General features: G+C 38.6%; 2 protein-coding genes across 8 annotated transcripts in view; one reads left to right on the plus strand and one right to left on the minus strand.

Moving 5' to 3' along the window:
• METTL9 (methyltransferase 9, His-X-His N1(pi)-histidine) overlaps nucleotides 1–18,289 on the plus strand; it is a 48,013-nt gene extending 29,724 nt beyond the window's left edge. For 3 of the 4 annotated variants that reach the window (XM_077906974.1, XM_077906973.1, XM_077906971.1), the window contains one exon: nucleotides 17,588–18,289. In XM_077906974.1, the coding sequence (XP_077763100.1) occupies nucleotides 17,588–17,793 (206 nt within the window). In that variant the 3' untranslated portion in view covers nucleotides 17,794–18,289. The remainder of the gene's footprint in view (nucleotides 1–17,587) is intronic. The other variant, XM_077906972.1, reaches the window with a different exon arrangement.
• IGSF6 (immunoglobulin superfamily member 6) lies at nucleotides 5,641–15,687 on the minus strand. 4 transcript variants are annotated; one of them, XM_077906976.1, is made up of 6 exons: nucleotides 15,529–15,687; nucleotides 11,255–11,614; nucleotides 9,114–9,208; nucleotides 8,399–8,446; nucleotides 7,941–8,016; nucleotides 5,641–6,655 (listed from the first exon to the last, which is right to left on the minus strand). In XM_077906976.1, coding segments are annotated over exons 1-6 (687 nt in total). In that variant the 5' UTR covers nucleotides 15,635–15,687; the 3' UTR covers nucleotides 5,641–6,653. The 4 variants fall into 4 exon arrangements, with proteins under 4 accessions (XP_077763102.1, XP_077763103.1, XP_077763104.1 ...); XM_077906975.1 differs by lacking the exon at nucleotides 5,641–6,655 and adding an exon at nucleotides 6,827–7,343; XM_077906977.1 differs by lacking the exon at nucleotides 7,941–8,016.
• Nucleotides 18,290–22,144: the final 3,855 nt, after the last annotated feature.

Genomic DNA, 22,144 nt, shown 5'->3' on the forward strand with positions numbered 1-22,144 from the left:
ATTAAGAGTTTATTTTGGAAAAGTGACTATGAATTGGGTTAATTAGGTAATATAGCTGTTCTGTTGAAGTTCAGAGCTTCTTTTCTTCATCTTCAGTGTATTGACATTCCCCTCAGAATTACAGAATGGCTGATGTAGTACCAAATGTCATGTGTAGGATGACAAAATCTTAAAAAGATAGAAGGGCACCTAAGTGACTCAGTCAGTTAAGCATTCGACTCTTGATTTCCACTTAGGTCATGATCTCAAGGTTGGAACTCTGCATCAGGCTCCTCACTTCATGTGGAGCCTGCTTATGAATCTGTCTCCCTTTCCCTCCACCCCTGCCCCCACCTCAGAAAAAAAAACAACAACAAAAAACAACTCCTAGAAAGAGAGAACCATTTTCCTCCATATATCATTTTTTTTTTTTTTTTTTTTTTTATTAGTGAGGGAGACCTTCCCCAGAAATCTCCCTTCATTTTAGGGCCCATTGGCAAGACTGGGGCACCTATTCCTGCCCAATCAGCAACTGGTGAGGGAGGAGCCAGGGACAGTCAAGATGCACTCTCTGGGTCTGGGAGGGAGTCATCTTCCCTGAGCATATTTACTTTACACTGTTGGGCTGAGCTTGCAGTGAAGGTGGAAGGGGATTGGTGCTGACTACTCTTCTGCCACAGAATATCTTCATTCGTTTAAAAAATATTTCCTGAGTGCCTAGATGCTAGAGATGTAGTGGGTAGGAAGTACTCAGATATCTTTGCCTTCATGGAGCTTATGTTCTAGTGAGGAAGACAGGAACCAAATGTCATGCTGTTGGTGATACATGTTATGGAGAAAACAATAAAAACAAGAAAGGGGCATCTGGAATTGACAGTTGGGTTTGGGTGCCATAATTTAAAGAGGATATTCAGGGAAGGGCCTCACTGAGAAGGTGACATAGAAAAATACCCTGAAGGAAGTTATGTCTAAGGATATTTATATGAACCATTTCTAAAGTTGGAACTGCTTGTGAAAGACAGTTTTCCAGATAGCTAACCTGAGATTTTAACCCCATTTATGGGATAATCATCTTTTCCCCAGTTCTTTGCTACCTTTATCATAGACTGAAATCCCATATGGGTTTGGTTCTATTAAGATTGATCCTTCCATGTGTGCCAGTACCAAACCATTTTAATTAACTGTAGCTTAGCATACATTTTAATGTCATAGCATTAGCTCCCTTCTAGTAGTTCCTTTGCAGATTTTTCTTGGCTTATTTATTTAACAGATCAACTGTAGCACTAGTTAATTTATAGATTGATTTAGGGAATATTGAGTCTTCCTTGCTAATAATAGGATGTACTTTTCATTTTATTCAATTCTCTTTTTATTGTTAAAGATTTTATTTATTTATTCATGAGAGGCAGAGACCTAGGCAGAGGGAGAAGCAGGCTTCCTGTGGGGGGAGCCCGATGTGGGACTCGATCCTGTGACCCTGAGATCAGGACCTGAGCCAAAGGCAGACGCTCAACCACTGAGCCACCCAAGTGGCCCTATTCAATTCTTTATGTTCTTTAGTAACATAAAATTTTCTTCGTAAAAGTCCTGCACAGTTTTTGTTGGATTTTTCTAATGGTGTGTTTGTGTGTGTGATACTGTTAAATAGAAAATTTCCTTCTATCATTTTCTTAACTTTTAAATTTTTCCCCAGCTTTTGGGAAATTGACAAATAAAAATTATATGTATTTAAGGTATACAGCATGATGATTAATATACGTATATGTTGTTGAAGGCATTACTACAATCTAATTAATGCATTCATCACCTCACATAGTTACTCAATTAAGTTTTATTCTTCTAGCAAACTTCAGGTACAGAGCAGAATATTATTAACTGTGGTCGTCACGCTGTACATTAGATCCCCAGAACTTACTCGTCACTGGAATTTTGTATCCTTTGACCAGTGTCTCCCCATTTTCCCCACCCTCCAGCCCTAGGCAACCACCGTTCTACTCTCTAGTTCTACAAGTTTGACTTGTTTAGTTTTCACATATAAGTGAGATCATGCAGTATTTATTTTTCTGTGTCTGGCTTGTTTGACTTAGCATAATGTCCTCCAGTTTCATCCCTGTTGTTGCAAATGGCTCTTTCATCATATTTGAGAGTGAATGGTAGGTTTACAAACATAAGCAATTGATTTTTTATGTATGTACTAATTTTGTAATCTTTTACATTTTTGAAATATTTTAGTGTTTCCAGTAGCTTCTCTGTTGATTCTCTTTTGTTTCCTTCATACATCTACAAATGGTTTTGCTCCTTACTTTACATGTTTTGACTTTTTTGGTCCAAGTAAATTGGTAGTTAATTCCAGAATATGTTTTAAAAAATGGTAGGCATTTTTGTTTTGTTTTTGAGTTTATTTTTTTATTTTTATTTATTTATTTATTTATTTTTTTATTTATGATTGTCACACAGAGAGAGAGACAGAGAGAGAGGCAGAGACACAGGCAGACGGAGAAGCAGGCTCCATGCACCGGGAGCCTGACGTGGGATTCGATCCTGGGTCTCCAGGATCGTGCCCTGGGCCAAAGGCAGGCGCCAAACCACTGCGCCACCCAGGGATCCCTGTTTTTTAGTTTAATGAGAATATTTCTACTTTAAATATGATGCTGTGTTTGGCTTAAGATTGCTGTTATTTGGCTTGAAATACATATTCTTTTAAATCTTGTTTTGTTAAAAGCTTAAAAAGTCAAGAATTGCTGTTGAATTTTGTTACCTGTATTTTCAACATCTATGGAGATAGTCATTCTGTTTTTTTTCTCCTTTGACTTGTTAAATTAATAGTACTTGTATACTTTATAACCACCCTTGCATTTCTGGGCTTAGATGGGATAGTCTTCTCAAATTCTAAATAAAAATATTAGCAAAATGTTGATGAGTAATTGATTTATATCTGATTTGGAGGATGTTATCTTTCTCATGTTTTGGTATCACTCTTCTGCTGGCTTTGTAAAAAATAATTTGGAAGTTTTTTCTTCTATGCTGTAAAACAATTTAAATGGAATATGGCTTCCTGTTCTTGGAAAGTTTAGTAAAATTCTCCTGTGAAACCAGTGAGGCCTGTGCCTGTTGAGAGGTAGCCTTTAGCAACTTTTAAACTTTCTTCTAGGGTTATTATTCTGATTAGGCATATTTAGTCTTAAAACTTGAATAAGTCTAAATAGAAATAAGCAAGACTCTGGTAGGACTGTTGTGTGGAAAGAGCTTGGGCTTTGAGGGCTGGCCCTGTTTGAAACCTGGACCTCTCATTAAGATTAGTGTTTCATCTATAAGAGCGGGACTGATCTTTACCTCGAGGTTCTTCATGAGTATTGAAGAATTTAATGTAGGGGCACCAGGATGGTGCAGTTGGTTAAGCATCTGCCTTCACAGTCCTGGGATTGAGTCCTGCATCGGGCTCTCTGCTCTTGATGGAGAGCCTGCTTCTCCCTCTCCATCCCCCTGCTTGGGCTCTGTATATGTGTGTGTGTGTCAAATACATAAAGAAAATCTCGAAAAAAAAAAAAAAACTCTAACATATAGGAGAGTGCCCTACTGTGTCTGTCTCAATGTTGATATTTAATGTGTGTTAGATTTAGGTCATCCTATTCTGTCCTGTTACTTCATCTTTTTTGGTAGCTTTATTGATCCTATTTGTTCATAGTCCTTCAGTTTGAAATACTCTTCACAGTAATCATCAGAATTTGATGACTTCGCTAGGCATCACAACTTCATCTCAAAGTATGCACTCTCCATTGGTTTATGTGACTTGACCCCACAGAGCCTTCACTATATGCCCATGAGCCAGGGGTCTCCCATTCACCTGGGTCTCATGTGGCAGAGAAGTAGAAATTACTTATTCTGAAAATCCTGCTAACATCTTTCAGTATGTGGTTTAAGTGCTCTTGGGTAGAGGGCAAGGTGTATAGACACTAGAACCATGTCTCTGTTGTTTCTCTCTTATTGGGAGCTGTTCCAGTATTATTCTCTTCTCATGGTCATGGGAAACTCCAATCTAAACAGAAAGTTATAGCTTAATTTTTTCCAGTGAAAATTCTGGATGCCCAGCTAGTAGGAAAACTAATACTGCCAGGGAATCTCAAATACTGCTTACAGACAGGGGGTGAGGGTTGATTGCTAGGGAATGAAGTGTGCTTCACATCTCAGTTGACATACTGAAAAATATTTTTCTATAGAAATAGTGTTCATTTGTATTCATATAAAGGCATCGGAGAGCCTAGTTTTTACCAGGCAATGTTAGACAGTGAAAATACAAAGATAATGAAAAACTTGCTTCTAGTCTTAAGATACTTACAGAATGATACAGAAGATAGATGTAAGCAGACAATAGCAGGATAATCTGATAAGAAATATGACAAGGTACTGTGGGTTTAGAGAAAGAAAAACCCATTAACTGCTAGGGGGAGGTTATGGGAGTTTTATGTAAGAGGTGACATTTGAGCTGTGTTTGTATCTGAGAAGCATTTTACCAGGCAGAGGGAACAGCATATGCAAAACATGAGAGCGTGAACAAGGTGGGATTAGAAAAGGATAAAGTCAGTGTGACCCAAGGGTGGCATGAAAGAAAGACTTTTAACTGTACAATAGTCTAGCAACCAGTAGGTATTGGCTAGATGGATGAATAAAAGAATGAATATTAATATATACATCAGTAACTGTAATATATGACCTAAGGGAATGTAATTGCTTTCCCAAAGGAAAGTGTATTCCAGATTTAAGCTTAAATAGTAATCTTGGAAACAGTCCTTGTTGCATCGGGTAAGATTTATTCTAAATCAAATACTGGTTTATCTTAGGGATTTTGCCTGCTGGCTAAGTTACACAAAGAACAGTATAGTTTCAGTCCTGGGAGTCACAAAATGTAATGACTCTCAGAAATGAAAAGCAAATGATCTAATCTAACACTTTCTATTCACCTGGATAGTTAGTGCTTATCCTTTTTTGCCATCTAGCGTAGATGAATTTCAAGTCAGCAGTCTCAAAAGTAGGGCTGTACACCCAGGAGAACACAAGACTGTTTATTTTGGGTTATAGGAAGAAACCATTAACATTTCTATTTCTGTAACTATTTATGCCAATTGTTTAATTCCTACCTTTGTGTGTAAGTTACAGATACACATATGCCCATACACATACATATGTGTACAAACATACACTATACGCAGCACACACAAATATACAACATAGGCACTCACACATATATATACAAACACACAAATAAAAGGAGTTTACATGCTCCCTCCCTTTCTTCTCTTTCCAGTTTTTCCTTGTACATGTGATTACATGTGTTGGAGACCACCAATTCAAGCCATCATTGCAAAATGTTTTCAAAGGGATCTTAAAATATTTTAAAATTCTGTCTGGGTTTTAAAAATAGAATTTACCTCATTTAATACCATTTTAAAAGAAACACTTTTTCTTTTTATTTTAAGTTTTTATTTGAAAGCACACAAGCTGGGGAAGAGACAGAGGGAGAGGGAGAGGCCAGATTCCCCTCTGAGCAGGGGCTCGATGCGGGGCTCAATCCCAGGACCCTGAGATCACGGTCTGAGCCAAAGGCAGATGCTTAACCCCCTGAGCCACCCAGGTGCCCCAAAAGAAAGACTAATGAAATAAAAATAGATTGTAATTCATTTTTAATAATGAATGCACACTTAAGGATAATTTAAATAGATTTTTCCAGTGAGGTAGCTTTCAAAGAACAATCCATAGCATGTTTTCTCAGTGAGATGGTAATGATTCCATAAACACCTTTGCTAGACCCAACCCCCTATCTAATAACTCCCCTCCTAAATCAATTAAAAATCAGTATTGCAAAAACACAGTCAAGCACAGTGCCTTGCCCACCGCTTCCCTGGTGCTGTTATTTAGCGCAACACTGACATCTAGAGTTGGCTGGGGCTTATTTTTTCTGAGGTTTTCTGTTAAACCTTCTGCGCTGCATCTTCCATATTTTAGCTGTCATATTCTTACTCTTTTCACTATTTGTAAGTAGCATGATGTAAGTTATTTTGCATACCCTGGCAGGAAAATGTGCACTGTACTATTGCCCAGTGGCAATACCAGAAGAAATAGTATTCGCTCCAAGATACTTTGCAAGACGGTTTTTCTTTTCTTTTTTTAACTCAAATTTTGGTACTACCCTTCCTCCTTCTACCATCTGTCCCAGCTTAGTCTCACTGGCCCATCACTTCCACAACCATAAAGACAATTCTTCCACTCAGAAGAAAGGCATGTGGTGTGACTTCTTCAGGATAGCAGTCATTATGTACCTCGTATATCAAGTGAAACAATAGGATATATGTTATGAGATTGGAAATTTTTAAAATGTTAGACTACTCAGAATTCTTCTGGCAAGTTAGGAAAGTATTTCTCAGTTGTATTTTGTAAGGCTTTTAGTATTTTGGTAATTACTGTTAGTGAAAGTTTCCTTGTACTGTGGTATCCTCCTTTGTAGAGAATTGTCTTTTCGTCTTTGTTTTTTTTAAAAGCCCTAATGGGCATATGTATGTCCATTAACACTGCCATGACTTCTGGATTTGGATTTTCAGTGACTTAATTGAAAAGTTAAACATGTCTATGGTCTTTCGTAGTTGGGAAGTACTCTTCTGTTTTCATAAGTGTTGCCTTTATCCTGTAATAGTAAATAAGCCAAATTTAAGGTTGTATAACCAATGATGCCCCCTGCAAGCAACATGTAAACTACTATGCCCTCTTGCATTCTGTGTCCTAAGTACCCTCTAATAATCTTAAAGGTCCAATAATTATTCTTCCTATACTTAGAGTAAGACATGGGAACTGAAAATTAATTTTCCTTTTTAAAGCATTTTTCATCCTTTATTGTATTTTATTAAATATATTAAGATTCCATTCATCGCATTTTTGTTGTCAATATTGTTGAAGCAAGGATTATTTGGCCTGTAGTGTTTTCCAGTCTAGGATTTGCTGATTCTATCCTCATAGGGTACAGTAACATGTTCCTCTGTGCTCTGTTGAAAATTAATTTTCTTGTTGAGATGCTGTTGTGAGAGCCCTGGCTTACATTACAGTACTTCTAGACTTGCCTTCCGGACACTTACCTTTGCCTGTTTGCATAAAAAGACGCCCCTGCCTCAATAAGGAAGGAGTGAAGAGGCATTTACAATTATTCAGAGTGTTGTCTTAGGTAATTAGACCATTTCTTTGTGTATTTGTATACACACTGAGGTATGAAATGACCAGTTAGACTATACTCTCTCCTGAATGAAAATCCTTTTGAAAAGTTAGATTAAAAAAAAAAAATACCTCAAATCAGACACTTGTTACATTTGTCCTCTTGGCAGCTGTTTAAGAGGAAAAATCTTTTGTATGTAAGTTCATTATTTTGGATACATTTTAATATAAATCTGAGCAGTCTGATTGTGCCTCATGGAAACTGAGGATCTGTTCCACTAGCACTAAAACAGCATCTTGTTTAAAGACTGATAAAATACTTGATTTTTATTTTCATTAGCTCATCTTGTCTAATGTGAATTTATTTCTGCCTTATTAGCAATAAGTGATGTTTTCTGTATAATTTGGCCCACAAGTGTTTGCAACATTTACTTACTGCCCATGACTGCATGCAAGGTACTATACAAGGGAATTTTAATCCACAAAAGCATCCTTGTCTGAATTGAAAACATTTCCTGTATCCAATGAGTTCCTGAAAGATTCCATGTCACCAGGATGTCAGCTTGGTCTCTATTTGATACTGTATCAGATATCCTTTGTTACATATTTATCAAAACAGATTCTATATAAAAATGCATTATTTATGAAAGTCCTCGTTCAGACTCCCCTATAGAAAACATGATTATTGATGGCTTGTTGGCAGCTTAGCTTTTTCAGTCAAATATGCTTTGTATCTGCACTACATCTCTTTGATACTGTACACTTACAGGTTGTTGTTTCCATGTGTCTCTTACTATATAGTTCCTGAGCAATTTCCTGAAAAATACGTCGAGCACTCTTCTTCTGTAAACACAAATGAGAAAAAATGCCTTGTCTCTCTTAGGACTAGAAGAGATGATTATTATATTATCATCCAAGCTTTTTCTTTCTTTACTACCACCAGTCTGAGAAACTATCCCCGCAACCCCCAAGCCCTCCAACACATCTACACTCACCATTAACTCTTGTATTCCCTGTATGTTAGGTAAGGTTTATGGTTGAGAATGATCAAATTTAAATCATAGTTTACCACTTGAGATTATCCTTGAGTTTCTCAGTAATAAGAAAAGCTATCTTTGGTTGAAAGTTACCATAATGTTCTCTGTATTTTTAAAAATTATTTAGAGTTTGAAGTAATTACAACCAGCCGCCATTTAAAAGGTATCTTGCAAGCATTGCTCTGTACCTTTCGTGAATCTTCCGTTTCTTTGTTTCTTAAAGAATTAGATTTTGACTGTCAAGAAGAAAAGGAAGGAAAAAAAAAAAAAGAAAAGGAAGGTCTTAAAACAGGCATTTTTTGCACTCAAAACATTGGCAGATATCTTATACACCATTAAGATTAAACTAAACACTTAAATGGTATACAGTGAGAGTTAATTTCTATGTCATTTCTGAGATGTTTTATTACATTAATAAAATAATTCATATTGGTGTTGATTATAGGCTTTGTAATAATCCTAATATAGCACATATGTACCCCTCTTATAGCCTATGAACAGCCAGAAGATATTCCTTCTCAAAAACTTCAGGCATTTAAAAAAAATTTTAAGGCAGTTTTCAGTGTCTTTGTTTACCCCTTTTTGGTCTTTTATAGATAACAGTAATGCTTCCCAGAGGAAAGATCGCATATAAGCTAGTTATAAAGAAGGATCTCTTATTCTCGTATTACTGGTTTTAAAGAGAAAACATTGCAAGTTGTGTACTCTGGTTGGTAATAACTTCAGTAATGATAATTTACACTCCCACAGACCACTCCTGCAGGTGGTGTTTCCTGCAGATGTACAGGAGGATGTTAATTAGGTGAGCTATTTCTGAGGCTCACGTGTGGAGAGATGGAAATTATTTCCTTATGATAATATTCAAGGCTGTAGGGACATCTAGTGCAAGGAAATGTGACTTACTTTGGAGAGGACTATGAAGATCACGAGTGCACCGGTAATGTAGATGGAGAGCAGTGATAGAACAGCTATCAGGAGACTGTGCAGTTCCTTCCTTTCTTTGTTAATTACAAAAACAGAAAGAACCACAGTCACTATGGAAACATATTATTGCAAATACATGTATAAAGTATAACTGGAGTTACTTTATAGTAGAGGTCAAACATGAACTGCTCTGCTTGGCTATTACTGTCAGAGTTTATTCAGGGTCTCTTGATTCAATAGACACTCAAGTATATGATATAATTAAATCCAGTTCATCAGTTCTTTAAATGTGTTAAAATTCAAAACTGTTACTCATTTTGAAAACTAAAAAAATTTTAAATCCAATTAATTACTTGTCATTATGTTAAGAATCACGTTTTATATAACATTATTTGAAGTCAGATAAACATTTTAGGACAGTTTGTTCAAGGGCATTTAAAATTTCTTTTGGTAGAAATGATGTACAGGGGTCACTAATAGTCTGTTCGTGGAGTTAAGATGTTTTTGCAACGTATCTGTTAATGCCGACATGTATAACTGAACTGTTTAGTATACACAGCTGAATAGTGGAGTCTGTACAAGGATCTGAGGAGACATGAGTTGAGGATCCTAGGGCTTAATACACCTTTTAAAAGACAGGCATTGTTACATGTGCCCCTTCTTTCTAAAAAGTTTTGGAAGTAGAACTATTGAATCCATTTTCAAGTTCTGAATTTCTCCCTCCCTCCTCTCTTCAATTACCTGATTATTTGAAGCAGAAAATACAATTGGATTTGTAATTATTATCTGAGCAACCTGTACTTTTCAACTAAATATCCCGTAGGTGCTTATTCTGTGAACTCAGTTTGTACAGCATACATTTTTGTAACAAATTAATCATATTGTAAAATTTTTTTTAAAGTTTCAAGTACTAAATTAGAAGCTCTTGTAGAAAAAGGTGCAGGAAATTGCTGTGTCTTAGTAATACTTTATTTTGTCACTTGGAGAAGAATCTCTCTTCACATAAACTTTGCAGTTTTGAGACTTTTCATCTCTTTACAAACTACTTTCAGTTTTGGCTAACGTTTTTTATAGAAGACTAATGTAGTGAGATATACAAGTCTCTGAAGTTGTTGTTGTGTATGTTTTAATATCTGTAGCTGATATTTCTTGAGTACTTGCTATATAAGCCGGGTATCATCAAGTGCTTTATGTGTATTAACTCATTTATAATTTATCTTCTAGGTGAGAATAAACTAAGGTTAATGACAGTGGGATACCAAAAGCCCATTAGAACACCCCTAGTCATTAAAAGCAGGGATTGTACGGAATGATCTCAGGTCCCTAAAGTCCTATTTTATTTTATTTTTTATTTTTTATTTTTTATTTTTTTTAAAGTCCTCTTTTAAACCCATAGGGCTGGTTGATTTTGATGTTTTAATAATTTCAGTGCTCATCATACCAGAGTCCTTTTTAAGGGAAGGGATCCAAAAAAGTCAAGGATTTATTTCCCTTCTCTTCTTTCCCCCAGAATCACAGGAAGCTTTTTCCTGAAATTTCTTGATTTTTTAATTTGTGGGATATAGCCAGGTTCAATACCCTCACTTGAATGAGGAAATTGTTTTAGCAAATCTCAAGAACCTAGAGTCATACTGATCCCTTTCTGTTCTTCTGTCCATGCAGAATGGGTGGGGTCAGAGGTCTCCAAATGGCTTCTCAAATTTGTGTTTATTCTCCATATTGCATTTTTCCCCCTAGCTCCAATTTATTGGTCACTTATGCTTTGTTCTAGATGGTGCAATGCCAGCCTAATTGCTGAACAAGCTGCTCGATAATCATCCTAAATTTGCCTTTGGAGTTGGCACATTACCAGTCACTGTCATTCACAAAAGGAGGACCTGTTGGCCAGCCTGCACTAGCAGGGTCTGGACACAGAGAGAGAGAGAGAGAACCCTGAGTTTGTGTCTGTGGAGCCTGGGAGACAGGATTGGAGTAGTGCTTCAATCTAGACTTTGTGGCAGCTTGTGTCAGCTCGCACCTTCACTAGCTAGGGTATTGAGTTAGCATATCTTGTCTCTTAATCTCCACATATAAGTAATGTGATGCATTTAAAGGGCTGAGTGAAGCCTCAGCTGACTGACCTCTTACAACCAATGTGGTCCCTTCTCCGGTCTGCTTCGCTCCGGGTTCCTTTGAATTGGGAAAGATGATCCCACAGATATAGATTGCACTGTCATTCAACATCACCCTGTTTACAGTGAGGGTGACTTGGTTTTCTGTCAGGGCTTCCTTCACTGTGAATTTGCCCGCATTGTTGGTGCATCTATCCAAGCATAGGTTCTCAGGTTGGTCTACACCATAGCGAAACCACAGGCTTTTTGGTTGCTGTGAAGGGCACCCCATGTGGGTGAAGGAACACTGAATGGTTGCAGCCTCTTGATTGTAATCCACTTCAAGGTAAGGTGGTTGTGAGACAGAGACTCTGCAGCCACGTGCAGCACCTGTGGGAGGAAGCACACGAGCCACATTTAGTGAGCTTCTTGTTTCCCTTTGCCTCTGCTCTCTTAACTGACATTTTGGGACTAGGGAACTCAGATTCCTTTCTTTTTCTTAACTCTTTCTCAGCACAAGCAAGACTGTAGTAGTAAGATACCAGCGGCCCCCACATTCCCTGACCTTAACCTGCTATTTGCTTTGACGTCTGATGACTCGAGGACAGAGAGGTCCTAGTGGAGTCAGTGTTATGGGCAGAGGTGGCAACAGATCTGGAGTCGGGAATTTGGGGTTCCCATGTTGACTCTTAGTGTCCTTACAGGCTTTCCTTTGATCTCCGAGCGTGTTTCCTCATCTGTTTCCCTGGCCCCACAAGAGTGTTGCAGTCGATGTAGTAATGGGTAGTAGTAATGGGCACTCACATGCCCCTCATGTGAGTGCATGAGTGAAGGGATTTTTTTTTTTTTTTTTAATTTGGCCTTGCGGGGGTTGGAATTGCTAGGAATTCATGGCAATGCACAATTACTCTTTTGTAAGCCTGATTGTCCCTACGGGAAACATAAAAGACAAGGTGCACACCTGGGGAAATACAGCCCTGGCTTCGCCTCCAGCATATTTGGTTACCAAGTGGAGGTCTAATGAGTTAGCTGTGCCACAGCTAAGCAGATTTGATTTCTTCCTGGTACCAGCACACTGCTCTGTAGTCCCTTGTAGCTTCTATCTTGTTTGATGAACGATGTTGTGATAAGGAGCACAGACTTGACTTCGGATGCTAGCTCTGAAGCAAGTGGTGTGTAGCAAAGTGGAGACAGTATATGCAGCTCGTGGAGTTAGTGGATGGTTTAAGTGAGACCATCCGTGCATAAGGAATGTTTACTTGGCTAAGCCTTAATAAGAATTTAGTAAGAGGTAGCTATTTCTGCTGCTGCACCTGTCACCACTTCTCCTCTTCCCATGGTGTCAGCCGCCCATGTCAGGGATAATTGTGGGTGTCTCAGCAGGTGTTCGCAGGATCGGGACTAGACACCCAGTCTAGTGCTCTCTCTGCTGCGTGCTTCCTCCACTCTAGGCCAGCTAGGTCCCCACCTTGGCCTTCTTTCTGATCCCAGGCCTGTGCCACTCTGGTGTTTATAAATGGGAAGATCTGCCCTAAACCCTTTTAGGGGCAAGGGAGAGCCTATGTAAAATAATATTGGTTGAGACAGATTAGAATTTATGCTAGTTTTTAGTCTGACTTCTGCTGGTCATGTGTTCCAAATGGTCTTACTCGTCTGAGTTTGTCCTTAGCTGCTGTAAATGAAACTGAAAAGTAACCCAAGTGACCTGATGCTTGAGTTTCAGACAGGGGTTTTTGTTGTTGTTTTTGACTTAATGGTTTTCAGTCTTCATCCAGAATGGAAGAGAAATTAAAATTAGAATCATGGCATGTGTGATGCAAATATATTCTCACCAATGTTTTAATTTTAGTATACGTACAATCTGAGATGTGCTGGACGTGTTTTAGTGACCTGGTAAATGTAGACCAGATGAGAGGGGAAGGTCACCTCACTTGTCTGCAGCTGAATAGGATAGCACTCACTCCTACGTCTGGTAAATATTGCCTCATGTCTACTCAGAGGCAGTCCCTTTAGAAGTATGAACTCTTTGCAAGTTATGATCAGTATATCATTATGTTGAAACCCATTTGGGGGTTTCAAATGGAGCTGGGCCCGCCAAGATCTAACAGTTAGCTGACAGCACCTCAGTCTGAAGTCCTCTTCAGATAGTCTTAAAAGGGAAGCTGATGTTTAAAATTTTGGAGAACTAAAGTGCCGGGGAAGAATAAATACTTGCAACTTTGGAGTTTCATGTTTCCCCTTATTTCCGACTTCTGCATGGTTAGTCTGAGTGTCGGAAAAGAGCCCTTGATGATTTCTTTTGAGAGTGCTGACTGGTGAGGAAACTGCTGCCCCTCCCCTGCACCAATGACAGCCTCTTTGCAAAAGGGAGAAGTGTGGATAATGGGTCACACCAAGCCTAGTCCTGTAAGAATTTCTCTTTAAGAATTCTCATCCTGGGACGCCTGGGTGGCTCAGTGGCTGAGTGTCTGCCTTTAGCTCAGGTCGTGATCCTGGGGTCCTGGGATTGAGTTCTGCATTGGGTTCCCTGCTCAGCAGGGAGCCTGCTTCTCCCTCTGCTTATGTCTCTATGAGCTCTCTCTCTCTCTCTCTCTCTCTGTTTCTCATGAATAAATAAATAAAATCTTCAGAAAATTTTTTGGAGATAACTCCAGACATAAAAAAAAATAGGAGATATGAGATAAGATATCTCATATCTTAGAGGATTCTTTTTTTTTTTCTTTTCTTTTTTTCCCTCCAATGTGGTACCCTCTGAAAAGGTTGAAAGTTTATCTTTTTGGTGGAGGAAATAACAAAAAAGATGACTTTAGGGGTGCCTGAGTGGCTCAATGGATTAAGCACCCGACTCTTGATTTGCTTTATCCCTCAGCACCTCCTGCTCCAAAATCACTTTACTGTGATCCAAGCTAGATCCAAGCTGGATAAATAGAAAACTGATTTTTGACACTTTTCTTGGAGAATTTCAAGCATACACAGAAGTATGGGTAGCTTGGTGAACTCCCTGCTGCTCCATGTCCCAGTCTTGTCTCTCCTCTCCCCCCATCTGTGAAGCACTCCCACATGATTTTAGGGTAAATCTCAGATATTCTCTTTTCACATCTGTCAGACTATATCTTTAAAAGATAAGGATTCTTCTTTAAAATAATACTAATGAAAATAGTTTATGAAAGTCATATAAACAGATGAGAAAAAAAAATCAGAATATTACTGAATTCACCCATGGTCCTCGTGCCCAAATAACCATTGTTAACATTTTGATATATTTCTTTGCAGATGAGAAAAAAATTATTTTAAGACCTTTTTCTACCTTCCCTGTCCTATGACCCAGACTTTGTGAACAAGTTTGAGATTATTAGCTTTATTACAGCTATGATGAGATAGATTATTAGAACCACTTTCTTTTTCTTTATTTTTTAAAATAATTTTTATTTCTTTATTCATGAGAGACAGAGAGAGAGGCAGAGACACAGGCAGAGAGAGAAGCAGGCTCCTCACAGGGAGCCTGACGCAGGACTTGATCCCCGGATCGGGATCACACCCAGAGCCAAAGGCAGATGCTCAACCACTGAGCCACCCAGGAATCCCCCCACTTTCTTTTTCATAGAGAAAAAAAATCAATATAAGCAGAATTTTAAAAGTATATCTATTATGGGATGGTTATGCTCTATAGAAGGAGCCATGGCAGCATTTCTTTTTTTTTTTTTTTTCATTTCTTTTTTAATGACAAGTACTTTTTAATTTACAGAAATCTGGATTTTCAGAAACCTTGTTCTTTGAAAATATTCAGCAAGTATTGCATAGTGCCTATCAAGTGCAGTGTGAGTTTGCCTATATGGAAACGACATTGTTGATGACTAGCACATGCAATTTTAAGAACATTTTCAACCCTTTGTTTGGTGAGGTCCTCTTCTCTAAAGCAGCAAAGGGAATTTTCAAGGTTAATCTGAAACTTTTGGGCAGCCTGGGTGGCTCAGCGGTTTAGTGCCGCCTTCAGCCCAGGGTCTGATCCTGGAGACCCGGGATCGAGTCCCACATTGGGCTCCCTGCATGGCGCCTGCTTCTCTCTCTGCCTGTGTCTCTGCCTCTCTCTCTGTGTCTCTCATGAATAAATAAATGAAATCTTTTAAAAAAATCTGAAACTTTTTTTCAGCTATTCTTTTATTACTTATTTGTCTGGGGGAAGAAGACCATTTCTATAGTGTTAGACATTTCAAAATTAATCTGTAGGGGCTTAAAATATAAATGTATTAGGTGAGGAATAGCAATTGATTAGATAAAATGGAAGAGAAAAGAAAGAACCTTACCGACATAAAAGAGAATCAGATTGATTTCCAGGCCAAGAACGATCCTGCTTCCCTTCACAGTCTCCATTTCTTGGGGTGTGCGTGTGCGGTGGTGGGCAGTATGCATTTGAAGAGAGTGAGCTCTTTTTTTTCTGTCTCTTTAGAAAAGAAGAACTGAAGAGAGGAACTCTTATTAAGGAACCATAACCGGGAACTTTTTGAAATTGTGTAAAAGATTGTTTGTAACCCAGTTTCACCATTTAGAGTTGAGATTTTAGTGTAGGGTACATTTCTAAATGTGCATATGGTAAATTGTTTCTTGAATTTGTAGACATTTTGAGGGAGATTTTGATTTACATGTAGTCTTTATTCCCAGGAGAGAGTATTGTTTGACAGATAAATTGTTCCTTTAAATTTCCAGAGTATTTTGGTCACTGATCCTGGGGTACCTACTGTGTGCTCAGTGCTGGGCCAGTCACACTGGAAGCAGAAGGAAGTGTTTTCATGTAGAGAGAAGAGAAAAATTAATGAACAATACATCGTGGTATAATGAAGAAATGCTATGTGACATTAACTAGCTGTACCTCAGATTTGTGTAACCCCTTTCTAATGTGTCTTTGAGACCAAGAGTGGGCCCTCTGTTGAAGTTCCCTCCTCCTCCCTCTCCTGTCCCACGGAGGCCTCATCAGTCAGGTTCTTCCTTGGAAGCAGCAGAAACAGACTCTGGCTGATTTCAGTGAAAGGAAATTGAAAGGATTCAAGGGTAGCTCACACAGTCATGGGAGGATTGGAGAATCATGCGTAGGGTCTAGAGCCAAGAAAAACACCTCAGAAAAACATGCTGTAAAACTGATCTGAAAAGTGTACTCCTGCTGCCGAGCACTAGGGACCATGGCACAGACTGCACTCTATTGTTCATAACACTTGATGCTGCCCCAGCTGCTTAGTGTCATGGCCACTGCTCTGCCCTCCCAGAGAAGGAGCCTACGTCCCTCTTGTCTGGGTCACTAGGTCTTCAGTCTGTGTCCCAGGCGAGTGTTCTGAACTTAAGTCATGTGCCGGTGCCTTCACCATAGGAATAGAGGGGAAAGCTACTTCCCCAGGCTTTGACTGCCATAGGACTCTAGGAAGAGGGTTCAGGTGCCGGGTGTCTTTGTACTCTTGGCACATATCATGCATTTTCTCACAGAAAGTTACTCTCTGTCTGAATTTAGTAATATACTTAATATGTGTGCATTTTTAAAAACATCACAGTATATACAAACAACCTAGAATTGACATATACCATTATCTGTGTGTGTCTGTGTGTCTGTAGCCAATGCTTGGTGTGAACCTGAAGACTTTATCCAGCCACCCCATCCCCACTCCTTAAGCATCTGAATGCTCTCCTAGGCTTGCAAATGACCGGGACAGATTTCAGCCACTAGTCCAAGAAATGCCAGGCCGACACATCCATTCTAATGCGCTCTCTCTCTCTCTCTTTGGTTTTGGAGCTTAACTTGTATAAAAGTGTTATGAAAAGTTAGGGAGTAGCTCAACTTCACTTGAAAAACACATCGATGATCTGTCTTTATAAATTAAAAGCCTCATTAGTCTGTTTTCGGCCTGATAAATCTTTCTAGTTAATACATTGCATACATTTACTATATCTCGGGTGTATTTTCTTGCATTTATCCCTAACCTTTCTTTCACATTTTATGGGTAACTCTCTGCTTCCATATTCCTGTACTTAATGAGGAGTTCACTAAAACCATGAACTATTACAACCCATTTGGTCTAATGAAGGGTAATATCTGAAACTGTCAAAGATGGTAAAACTATAAGTTTTGGATCCAGACAAACCTGGGATTGCATTTCTGCTCTTACCCTCACTAACCTTGTAGGCTTGGGCGAATCCTCAGCCCTCTGGGTCCATACTTCATTTCTGTCCTCTTACCTCGGGGATATGAGGAAGATGATTCATCAAAGTGCCCGGTGCTTGGCACATACCAAGTCCTTGGCAAATGTTGTTCTTCCTCCCTTCTCTCTTTAAGTAACTTGTTTGTTCAAGAATTTAACTTAATGTTTCTATTTGTTTTAGTAGGTGGCAAGTGGGAGAAACCATCAGAAATTTTAGAAATCAAGGGACAGAATTGGGAAGAACAAGTGAATAGTCTGCCTGAAGTTTTCAGAAAAGCTGGTTTTGTTATTGAAGCTTTCACCAGACTACCATACCTGTGTGAAGGTGACATGTATAATGACTACTACGTTCTGGATGATGCTGTCTTTGTTCTCAAACCAGTATAGACACGTGGAGGCCCAAGTCTTCAGAGCCCACCCCAAGAATGTACACTCCAGAAGAGGGTCTGCGTTTGCGGTTATGTGAAGGGAGGACCTTTGGGGACTGCCATTCTAAATATCATGTAGGAATTTAAAAAGCCAAAATACTAATTATTTCTTTGTAGTGTGTAAAAGGAATGTTTTTAAAAAACAAAACCCAACTCTTTGAGGATTTTTATCAACTCTTTACTCAGTAATACAGGTCACACTCCAAGTATGGAAGATATTTTTTATACTTAATTGCAGTAGGGACTCATCCCCAGTCAAAGCAATAGTCACGACTTCACATGGAACCAATAAATATGGATTGTTTTTAATAAAATGAAGACTGGCAATAAAGCTGTCCATTCAGTTGCAAATATTTGGTTACAAGGTATAGCCACTGATACTCTTTCATGTTTAGAAATTCTGTCATTATTCAAAAAATGTTTTTAATCATGCTAATAAACTTTTTTGGAGATGACTCTGGCATCATGTTTGAGTTAATATAAGGCTCCCCTAGGATCTTTTATTGCTTTGGCTTCAAGAGTGCCCACATAGTAGCATTAGGTGAAAAGTACAGTTGACTATGTGATAAAGGCTTCCGACTGGGTGAGGGGCTGGGGGATTATTGAAATTGTGGTGAACACTGAGGCAGTCCAGACTAACCCTTGAAAGAGCAACCTCATTCAGATCTAATACTTCAGGGACCATCTCCCACTCCAATTTTATGTTGCTTTGGGAAGTGCAAAACACTGGCTTCTGACTTTGTGATAGCTTCCACACTAGACTCAGAATTCTGTTTTTCTGGACAATCTCAGGTTCTCATAATTTTTTTTTATTCTTTTTTTTATTTATGATAGTCACACACACACACACACACACACACACACACACACACACAGAGGCAGAGACACAGGCAGAGGGAGAAGCAGGCTCCATGCACCGGGAGCCCGGCGTGGGATTCGATCCTGTGTCTCCAGGATCGCGCCCTGGGCCAAAGGCAGGCGCTAAACCGCTGCGCCACCCAGGGATCTCTCAGGTTCTCATAATTGAACCATTCCGTTGTGTCTGCTGATAAAACGCAGCCTAAAAATGTTTTAATTCCCCTTCTTACTCTACACATGTATACCTCTTTCCCAGAACCTGGTTCTTCCCGAAATCCTTAACTGAGTTTATTTGCCAAGAATATGGATTGATGAAGACCATGTTAGACTCCTACATTCTAGAATCCTTGAGTGCCTCCAACCATATACCCACAAATGTTGCAATAGAGGAACTCATTAGCAAGATCAATAACCATTGTGCATATTCCAAAGAGAGTAGAGCACTTAACCCAGAATCTAAAATCTCAATAATAACAGAGACACGGATTTAAAATCGTGGTTATTAACAATATGTTATTCTCATGACTTTATTTCTTTTTTCAGCCAGGTGTTTCATTAAGTATTCTCATTTATATGCTCATAGAAGTCATCAAGTCAACACATTTACTGCAACACCTGGGTATAAAGGAGAATTAAAGCCTTGAAAAGAGTTACTTTATTATTCATTAAGAACAGCATCCCCACATCCTCACACCAATATCTTCCACTGTTATGTGTTGTCATAAGAAGAGTTGGGTTATGTGATTTATGCAAAATTGTTATTGGTGCATTCTAGTGCTTTTTTTCCAGGGATTCAAATACTTAGCACCCTAGATTATAAAAATAGAGGAAATGAGTAAACTTAATGTAGTTCTTTCACAGCTGAGTTTGTTTCTTTATAAATTGTCATAATCTTGCTGTTTAGACTGTTGAACAAGAGTGCAAGAGTAATGGATGTTCAAAGAGGCAGTTGATGCAAAGTGTTTCATAATTTTGAAATCAAGAATGAATAGGATGGTCTGTTAAAAAAAAAAAAAAACACCAAAAATCTCTCTTCTTTTCCCCCCCCCAAAAAAAACCCAGAAAATACATCCATTTATGCATTTCAGAGACACAAATAGTTTCTCAAAATCAGAGGTTCTCTGAAAACCAATATCTTAACAGTTCTGTTTTAGGATGAAAATTTGAACAACAAATCCTAGCACATTTGATACCTGGTCTTGAAAGTCTTTGTGGCCTGTCGCCACTCCACTAGGTGGCAGTGTTGCTTACTGACTGTCAATGGCTTTTTTTTTTTTTTTCCTAAATGGAATCCTGTTTTTTTTTTCCCCAAAGTACAATAAAGTTGCCTTCTTGTCTGCACCATTCCTCGTGTAAGTGCTTCATATCAGGTTCAAGGTTGTGCTAGAGAAATTAAGAAGAGCTCTATTTGTGGACAAAGCAAGTTAACCTATTGATCTTGAAGGTCAGGGGCAGAGGAAAGGCAAGCTGCACCTGTGATTGACAGCTCCTTGCACCTGCAGTGTGAGCCCCTTGAGTGTTAGGGCCACTGTTACAGAGAAGAGGAGAGAAGGTAACAATACCTTCAGTCATTTCTCCCTTGTGCAGAGTAGTTAAAAGTGATGGTGTATTTTACCTTTCTGTATGTCTTACCAGTTTTTACTTAGTTGACCTTTTAACAGCAAAGAAGCTGGGCTGGGACAAAGTAAAACTTAGTTGTTTGAAGTCATCTTTCTGATTAAAGCTTTATTTTCACTTAGATCTGAGGACAGTGTTTAAATAGACTCGTCCTGAAGATAGATGTTTTCATCACTTGCTTCCTACTACTTGATTACTGATAGAAGTGTTTCATGATCCTTTTTTCTAATAACTACAGCACATATTCAACATGGATTTTCAGTGGCTGAAGTGATCCACCATGTTTGTGCAGACGGCCAAATCCCCCCAAATGAGCTTCCAGCAAGTGCCTCCATATTTCAGCTGGAAGACGATGCACCGAGTTGGGGCTATCTGATCTGACTTGCACTGCCTAGGCACCTTCTGAGCACACACTTGGGCTTGTAATTGGCCTGAAACAGGATGCTCACAAACTTAAAACCAACTTCTCCAAGATACAACCTCAGGACCTAGCAGAAGGAAGTTCACACTGTATCCATGCTAGGAAACATTTGTTTGTAATCTAAGTGAAAATATGCACCCAGAATCATTAAGGAAATATTGCTGCAATATAAAATTCAACAGCTTGCTTTTTTGCAGTTAGTGGATGATGGGATGATAGTTAGGCAACAGTGAATGGCACAATAAAAATTAAAATTTCATAACTACTGTAGCTATGTATAGGCATTTATATTTTGCTGCTTCCTTTATCACTTCTAATGTATTTGTGTTGTCTTTGTCTTCTACTTAGGAATTAATTCAAACTTTTAAAGTTGTCACCTTTTAAAAATTTATTTAAAAATAAATAGAATGCTAGATTTAGAGAAATCTTGCAATGATAGTACAGAGTTCCTGTACACCTTTTACCTAATTTCCCTAATGTTTTATGTAGCCATGGCATGTTTGTCAACACTAAGAAATTGGCATTGGTATATTAAGTAAACAATAGAGTGTTGGGATTTTAGGAGCCAATTCAGAATACCATATCCCATTAAGTTGCTTACTTTAAAATTATTCGTGTTCACTGACATGGTACCATTATTTATCTTCCAATGTTTTAAGTTGTAAAATACACATAACAAAATGTACTATCTTAAACCATCTTTAGGGGTACAGTTCAGTGGTCCATGTATATTCATACTGTGCAGCCATTACCATCTATCCTTAAAACTCTTCATCTCATAAAACTGAAACTCTCTCATTAAATACTTCCCATTCCCCCTTCCTCTACCCCCTGAAAGCCACTCTTCTGCTTTCTATGAATTTGACTACTCTAGGTTCTTCATGTAGGTGGAATCATACATTATTAGTCCTTTTGTGACTGGCTTATTTCACTTAGCATAATATTTTCAAGGTTCAAACATATGCAGGATGCCTGAGTGGCTCAGTTGGCTAAGCATTTTTCCTTTGGCTCAGGTCATGATCCCAGGGTCCTGGGATCAAACCCAGAGTGGGGCTCCTGGCTCAGCTGGGATCCTGCTTCTCTCTCTTCTTCCTGCTTGTGCTGTCTCTATCTCTCTCTCAGATAAATAAAATCTTAAAAAAAAAAAAAAGTTCATCCACGTGGTAACCTGTGTCAGAATTTCTTTTTTAAGGCAAAAAACAGTCCATGTGTATATACATATACACCACCAATGAATGCTTATCCATTCATCCATCAACGGACACTTGTGTTACATCCACCTTTTTTGTTATTGTGGATAGTGCTGCTGTGAACATGGCTGTACAAATATGTAAGTCACTGCTTTTGCTTTTTTGAGAAAATTTTCAGTTCCAGTGTAGTTAGTATACAGTGTTAGACTAGTTTCAGGTACAAT

Source organism: Canis aureus, chromosome 8 (genome assembly GCF_053574225.1).
Source record: "Canis aureus isolate CA01 chromosome 8, VMU_Caureus_v.1.0, whole genome shotgun sequence".
Taxonomy (NCBI): Eukaryota; Metazoa; Chordata; class Mammalia; order Carnivora; family Canidae; genus Canis; species Canis aureus.

Bases quoted from the DNA above. Each gene is read 5' to 3' on its own strand.
- IGSF6 (XM_077906975.1), bottom strand. From the start codon at position 15,634: ATGCATACTGCCCACCACCGCACACGCACACCCCAAGAAATGGAGACT. The intron at 9,209-11,254 runs GTCAGTCAGCTG...TAATTAACAAAG, and splicing joins GACCACATTGGTTGTAAGAG to AAAGGAAGGAACTGCACAGT. The intron at 8,017-8,398 runs GTACAGAGCAAT...TTGTGTTTACAG, and splicing joins AAACGGAAGATTCACGAAAG to AAGAAGAGTGCTCGACGTAT.